The sequence below is a fragment of the Haemaphysalis longicornis genome, unplaced genomic scaffold (assembly GCF_048455015.1).
Source record: "Haemaphysalis longicornis isolate Haplotype H1 unplaced genomic scaffold, Haemaphysalis longicornis Haplotype H1 scaffold_8, whole genome shotgun sequence".
Lineage (NCBI taxonomy): Eukaryota > Metazoa > Arthropoda > Arachnida > Ixodida > Ixodidae > Haemaphysalis > Haemaphysalis longicornis.
Window position 1 is genome coordinate 118,074,289 of NW_027526445.1, and position 7,627 is coordinate 118,081,915.

General features: G+C 48.4%; 1 protein-coding gene across 1 annotated transcript; it reads right to left on the reverse strand.

The window, feature by feature from the left end:
• Positions 1 to 1,858: 1,858 nt before the first annotated feature.
• Positions 1,859 to 4,501, reverse strand: LOC144148452 (uncharacterized). Its single transcript, XM_077679990.1, has 2 exons — positions 4,280 to 4,501; positions 1,859 to 2,263 (listed from the first exon to the last, which is right to left on the reverse strand). Exons 1-2 carry the CDS (start codon positions 4,499 to 4,501, stop codon positions 1,859 to 1,861), a joined length of 627 nt encoding a protein of 208 aa, XP_077536116.1.
• Positions 4,502 to 7,627: the final 3,126 nt, after the last annotated feature.

Genomic DNA, 7,627 nt, shown 5'->3' on the forward strand with positions numbered 1-7,627 from the left:
CTGACCAATGGCTTGTTCTCTGTCAGTACGCAGAATGCTGATCCGTACAGGTAGATGTGGAAATGCTCAATTCGCCACACCACGGCTAACATTCATCTCTCGATTTGCGAGTAACGTGCCTCAACTGGAGAGAGGGCCCGACTTCCATATGCTACTACTCTGGTTTCACCTCCGGATGTCTGCGTGAGGATGGCGCCAAGGCAATGGGGAGCAGCATCAACAAAGAGCGTGATGTCTTTTCTTGGGTTAAAATAGGCAAGCGCTGTGGCTTCAGACAGCTTTCCCTTCAGTTCATGCAGGGCGTTTTGCTGTACGTCTGTCCAACACCAGTCTTCACCTTTGGCTGTGAGTTTCCTGAGTGGTTGTGTGAGGTGGACCATGTTCGGTATGAACCGACCGCAGTAGGTGAGAAGACCAAGGAAAGATTTCACTTCGCTGGAACTGGAGGGTGGTGATGCATCCAGTATTGCAGATACCTTTGTGGGGTCTGGCTGTATGCCTTTGCTTGAGAACACATGCCCGAAAAAGGTAAGCTCCTGTTGGTAGAACCTGCACTTCTTGTCATTCAATGTGAGACCACTCGCCAGTAAGCATTCCAGTGTAGCCTTTAATGCTTCTTCGTGCTCCTTCTCAGTCTTTCCATACACCAGGATGTCATCACTCACGTTGAGCACGTTAGGGATGTTGGCTAATACCTGACGTATGGTGTCCTGGAAGACTTCGGCTGCTGCATTGATGCCAAAGTTGAGCCGCTTGTATCGTAAGAGTCCCACATGCGTAGAGAAAGTGGTGATCACACGGGATGGTGCGTCAAGTTCTAGCTGGTGGTATCCATCTTTCAGATCGAGTTTGGAGAATACAGTGGAGCCATTCAAAGCAACAAGGATGCCATCCACTGTTGGTGTGACATGTCTCTCGCGCTGGATGGCCTCATTGGCACATCGCATGTCAACACACACTCGAATCTGCTGGGGGTCATGTGGCTTTGGGACTGCTACAATTGGAGATACCCAGGGGGTTGGTCCTTCAGCCCTTTCAATGATGTCGAGGGACTGCAGGCGCTCAAGTTCTTCTTCCAGAGGCTGCCGCATGGTAAAGGGGATGCGTCTGTGTGGTTGTGCTACTGGTTGAACAGAGGGGTCAACATGAAGGTGTACCTGAAAGTCCTTGAGACAGCCAACACCTTGGAAGAGCTCTAGGTATGTCACTCTTGGGTCCAGCCTGGTTGCTACCTCTTCTAAACTGTATGTGATATGGACTAGTCCCAGACGAGATGCTGCAGAAAAGCTGAGCAGCGGTGCACAATCTCCAGACACGACGTAGAGTGCTTTGTGGCTGCTGCGCTCCCTGTATGTCATGACAACGTCCAGCTTTCCGAGTAACGGTAACGGAGAACTTGCACCATAAGCGAACACTCTCGTTGACGTTTTGGACAACGTTTCCTTGCTCAAATAACTTTTCACGTCGTTCGAACTGACCACGGACATGGTAGCACCAGTGTCAATCGTAAAACAAATGGGTTCACCGTCGACGTTGATGTCCACCTGTGGAGACGTGGTCGCTGCTTGAGAGATGGCTGAAGTCATAAACACGTGTTCATCGCTGTCAGTACCACTGTCCCTCACGACTGTGTGAATGGTTTTGGGTGCAGAACGACACACGTGAGCAAAATGTCCGATTTTGTGGCACGCGTTGCACTGCTTGCTGCGGGCGGGGCAGCTGGAGCGTCCTTCGCTGTGAGGCCACGATTGTCCACAGTTGTAGCACGTTGCATCTGCTTGTTGACGGCGTGGGGGCTTACGAGAGGCTTTTCCTCGGTGCTTCGGCTGATGACGAGGTCGTGAGTTTTGCTTGGTGTTTAAAGGAAGTACGGCGCTACGCTGTCTTTGCTCTGCTGATGGTTGTGTTCCATCACAGAGAGGTGTTCAACTTCCTCGAACAATCTGCCTTGCCTGAGGATGCCTGTCAGGTCCAGGTCATGCTGCATGGCGTATCGGCGGAGGCGTGTTGACGTCGTGGAAAGTAGAATTTGATTTTTGATCTCGGTGTCAGCATCAGCAAAGGCACAGTGCTTCGCGAGCTGGCGCAGTCTGGCGTAGAATGTGTCGAGCGATTCGCTTTCCAGTTGCTTAGCTTGGCGGAAGCGGTAGATCTTGAATGTGGTGTTCACCCGTGGCGTGAAGTAGTTGTCGAGCTTCTGGCGGGCCGCAGAGTAAAAGGAAGTTGCGGCGCCGGGGGTACCGGCGCCGCAACTTCCGCAAACCTGCTTGGACCTAAAAGTAAGGAATCGTTTATGAGAGCAATAGATTAGGTGATAGAAACCAAACAAATACCAGAGGACTGGTTAGAAAGTAGGATGAATTTAATATATAAAGGCAGAGGAGACAAAGCCAGTATTGATTCATACAGACCACTCACAGTACAGTCAGTGGTGTATAGATTCGTAATGCAGGCGATAAAATCAGAAATTCAAGCATGGATGGAAGAAAATGAAATACTTGGTGAACTGCAGAATGGATTTAGACAAGACAGGCGACTGGATAACAATTTGTTCGTGATAACGCAATGCATTTAAATTGCGAAAACACAGAATAGACCACTATGGATTAAGTTCTTGGACATTAAAGGGGCATATGACAACGTAAACAGAGAACGGCTGTGGAGAACGCTGAAACTCCATGGATTAGATGACGAGTTAGTACAGTTCCTTATAGCAATCTATAAAGACAATAGAGTGCACCTTACTTGGGAAGGACAAATGCGCCGAGCAGGTCAACATCCATCGGGGACTGAAACAGAGATGCCCTTTGAGCCCAATGCTGTTCATGCTTTACATGACAGGGTTAGAAAAGAAACTGGAAGAAAGTCAAGTAGGGTTTAGCTTAACCCATATGCTGCAAGGCGAAGTGGTACAACAGCATATTCCGGGAATGTTATACGCAGACGACATTGTTCTTTTAGCTGATAACCAATCCGATATGCAGCGGCTAATAAATATTAGCGGCCAGGAAGCCACCGACCTCGGGTTAGATTTCAGTGCAGAAAAATCAGGAATAATGGTTTTCAATGACGCTACCACTGATGTAGTGTCTATCCAGCAAGGCGAATTACCTAGAGTGAAGGAATATAAATATTTGGGAGTGTGGATAAACGAAGGGGATAACTACTTAAGAACTCACGAGGAGCAACTTAAGGTTAAGGGAAAGCGAAACGCAGCTATAATGAAGCAGAGAGCTCTGTGGGGGTATAACAGATATGAAGTAGTAAGAGGAATGTGGAAAGGAGTAATGGTTCCGGGTCTCACGTTTGCGAATGCTGTACTCTGCTTAAAATCAGACGTTCTATCAGGCCTAGAAGTAAACCAGAGAACGGTAGGACGTTTGGCCTTAGGCGCGCATGGAAAAACAACTAACGAAGCAGTTCAGGGAGATATGGGCTGGGCGTCGTTTGAAGTTAGAGAAGCACAGAGTAAAATATGCTTTGAGATGAGGTTGAGGGCAATGAATCAAAGAAGGTGGGCAGCTAAGGTATTTAGGTACCTATACTTGAAAAGCGTGGACACGCAGTGGTTAAGAAAGACCAGAAGGCTAACGATGAAATACGGAAAGAACAGTGGAGAATCCAAAACAGCCAAGCTAACCAAAAAAGAGGCAAGGCAGATTGAAAGGAATAAATGAAGGGAAAAAAGGGAAGCTAAAACGTCGTTAGAGGTGTACAGGGCTGATAAATTGAACATCAGAAAGGAAAATTTCTACGATAATTCCTAGGGCAGTGCTTTGCTTTTTGAGGCTAGAGCAGGTTGCCTGCGAACTAAGAGTTTTGTGGGGAAGTATTCACAAAATGATGGGGTATGCGTGGTCTGCGGAAAAGAAACCGAAACTATGCGGCACATAGTGTTAGAATGTGAGGGTATCCATACAAATCTACATGAAGGGAATATTGGGCTTCCAGAAGCCCTAGGATTTAAGGGTATCAGAGAGGAAGTGAACTTCAAAGCTGTCGAGGGGACGAAAAGAAGAGTAGCATGCTGGTGGAAAAAAAGCAGAGAGGGGAATATTGCCTAGGACAATTACCACCTGTAACAGGAAAAAAAAGTATTTCGGGCCTTATAAGCTTTAGTGCCTGCCCTAAGCAGCGCTTGTATTAAACCAAGAGTGTAAAACATGGTTGTATTAGTCCTTTTTGGCAAGATGACACGTAATCACCCCGCTTCAAAGGGAAACCAATAGCAATCATCATCATCATCATCATCACCGGTGCTTGAAACGGTAGATGTAGCTGCGGCGGCAGGGGGATCGGGTAACGCACAGTAGATATCGTAGACTTCCTCCCCAACGTAGTGTAGTAGCATGGCCGTCTTCCGGGCGTCGTTTGTGATGCCGCAGGCCACGATGAAGTTTTCGAAGCGTTTCACCCATCGCAACCATTCGGTGCCGACGTTATTGGCGTCAGTGGCACGCGCGTCGAAGAAGGGAAACGCGGGAAGCGAGCTTTGCGCCATACCGCAAAAATTCGGTGGCTGTACGAGTGGAGGCGGCTTCGTTCCGGTTGAAATCTTCACTTGGCAGTTGTTGCGTTGTTCAGACGCATCCTCGTCGCCATTGTAACGTGTTGGGAGGTGCGCAATACACCTTGAATCAGCTGAGAAGAACACCACCGTTTATTCCAAACTATACAGCCATGTTGGGTGCGGCTTCCCCGATCCCGGTTGCCAACCTACATTTCCACATTGGCTGTTCATGGACACTACAGTGAGCATCAAAATAACGCACAGAAAAGGAAGGATGGTAACCTGTCGACTCACTGCGGTGAATGCCCCAAGTGTGAACCATACTTTGAAAACTCTGTGATATTGTTTCATGACTCTGATCAGCGCACGCGTGAGATAGTAGAGGCAGTTGAAATGCAACTAGGTGATTTTGAGTGTGTCAGCACGACATCAGTAGCCTTGTCCGATAAGGAGGCAGCTTTCTTAAAAACGAACTGGTCGTGGTAATGACTAGCTGACACGTGTGGGACAGCGGCAAGCGATTCCGTTATTTTAGTCTGTGTATAATCGTAGCCTTTTATGTATCTCTTGTATTTTTGCTGCTATATATTTCACCTTGATTTAATAAAATTCAGTTGGAAGTAGCGCTTTTCTTGTCTACTGTGTCCCTGCTTTTTTTTCTTCTTTTTTTTTTTCGGGTAGCGGGGCGCGACCGGGGAGAGCAAGTTCGTCACGGTGGGGTGGATTAGTTCCGCGCGGCCTGCCTTCGCCATGCCCGCTCTTTCCCTCCGCTGAGGGGCAACCTCCTCGCACTCCCCGCGCGCGCATGCGCAGTCCGGTCCCGCTACCCGCTAACCTTAGCTTAGCGTACGGGAGCCGTTATAGCGTGCTCCGTCCGCTAACGCTACGGCGGCGGGTAGCGGGGCGCGACTGGGGAGGGCAAATTCGTCACGGTGGGTAGATTAGTTCCGCGCGGCCTGCCTTCGCCATGCCCGCTCTTTCCCTCCGCTGAGGGGCAACCTCCTCGCACTCCCCGCGCGCGCATGCGCAGTCCGGTCCCGCTACCCGCTAACCTTAGCGTGGCGTACGGGAGCCGCTATGCTAAAACTCTCTATTGATAACAGCAACACCCGCAAGAGTTCTGAGCACTGCTTCCGGCACATTGTAGTCGCGCTTTGTTTTGAAAATTTTTAGAAACACCGTGGCCGCCAAAGGTCTTGAATTTTTTGAGGAGCTAGGTGTGCTCATCCAGAAGCCTCAAATAAAAAAGAAGATGCAGCCACAATTAGGAGAAGATATGAACTGATTCTTCAGTTGAGTGAGTGTGCTTCGTATGCGAAGCTGAGATACTATGGTCGATGTTCATCCGCAGCGAAACGCATAAATAGCACCAAACAGTGCACTGTACTAAGAGTTATAACAGCGCCGCGAAGGAGCGGCTCCAGTGAGCCGCTTGGGTCTGTTTTTATTTCATTTTGTGCTCGTGCAATCTCCGGTAGGCAACGAGTTATACAAGTGAGAAGCCATACAGAGCGGCGTCTTATGGTGGAAGCAGCATTAAAGAACAGTAGTGGCTCCCCGAAGCTTTCCTATGCCCATTGTTTCCTGACTGGCTACAAGAGATCGCTCTCCAAAACGTAGCTTCATAATCCAGACGGCAACGCGTGCTGCTTGTCCACACCGCAAAAGCCGCCCGTCGTCTGAACACTACTGCCAGGAAACTGTTAGCGTTTCGATCGAGCCTACGTGCTCTCTTCGCGTTTTTGTAGGCAACCGCAACGATGTCGATATTCCAGCCCCGTGAGCCGATGCCCGTGGAGATGATGGAGCTGAGAAACCGGGTGCTGCAAAACAGGGGACTCCACCTGAACTTCCCGGTAAGCCAACACCTCCACCGATTTAGCGCAAAACTCGGACCGCAGACCATTTCCGGTGCCAATGAGCTTAAGATCATTGTTTAGGTCAATTTATACGCTTTCTGAAATCGATGCCCTGACGTGAAATTGTGCTCAGGACTTCAGAGCGAACGCTCTTCTCGGAATTTTGTCACACGTTGTATCAAATATATTTTTTTTTGTGTTAATGAAAAACTTTATTGCGTACATAAGCCTCTGACGTTTTTCGAAGCTTAAGACTAGCAGTTGTCGAACACATGTTCACTGCTGCATCGTGTTTTCGGTCCCGTCACGTTTTTTCCGCACTCTATTTCCGCAGTGAACGGGGATCCAGTTGAGTAGCCGTAGAGACCAGGGCAGGGGTTTACTCCTATTTACCCTCCTCACTCCAGGCATAAGGCACCTGCCCAAAAAGACGTCATTCTCGTTAACATTTTACTTTGAATTCGTAAAGGTAAAGTGGTGTTTACGAAAACGTGTTTCCCTGCAGTTTTATTGGTATTGAGGCCGCACATTTGTTTCATTTTCTCACTTTCAGTACGGCACTATTCTGAGGGATGCTAAACAAAGTCAGTTACTTTGGCACAATGTACTTCCCAAACCTAGATACGAAGGCTGCACCATACGTGGCTTCTTTTATGCTGCAGAACCATCTGGGTAAGTGCGAGTTACTCTTACTCTTTAGGAAAGTGTTACACAATCAAGTGTAACCGGGAAGATTATAATAATTATTTCAAGCCTACATTGTTCGCGTGCTGCACCCGTTTGGAATGTGTTTATCCAAAACTGCTCTCGAGTGAACTGTCCTGGGCACAATGTCATCTTGCACATATTGATGGCCGTGCATTAGATGTACACTGGGACAAAAGAGGAGCGTAAGGCCCCTCGGGAATTTTGTGCACGATGTATTTGCAAAACGTCCAGTCCCGTTTGAAGCGATGATGCCATCTCCTGGCGGGAGAATGGTTTCTTAAAGGAGCCATGAAGACAAAATACAAGTTGGGTTTATTAGAAAGACTGCGTAGTCCCGATAACAATGATACCAATATCATCGCAATCTTCGAACAAATAACGGAGATATTAAAGAAAACGTGTGAAGCCGTCGCGATCCTCTAGCCAATTTCCCGCAAATTTTCTACGACGTCACGGAACCTTGTTTGTGCGATTGGCGGCCGCCTAACTGACCTGTCGCGACGACACATGACTGGACGTCTGTAATGGGGCCTCTAGTTCCATTTGACCG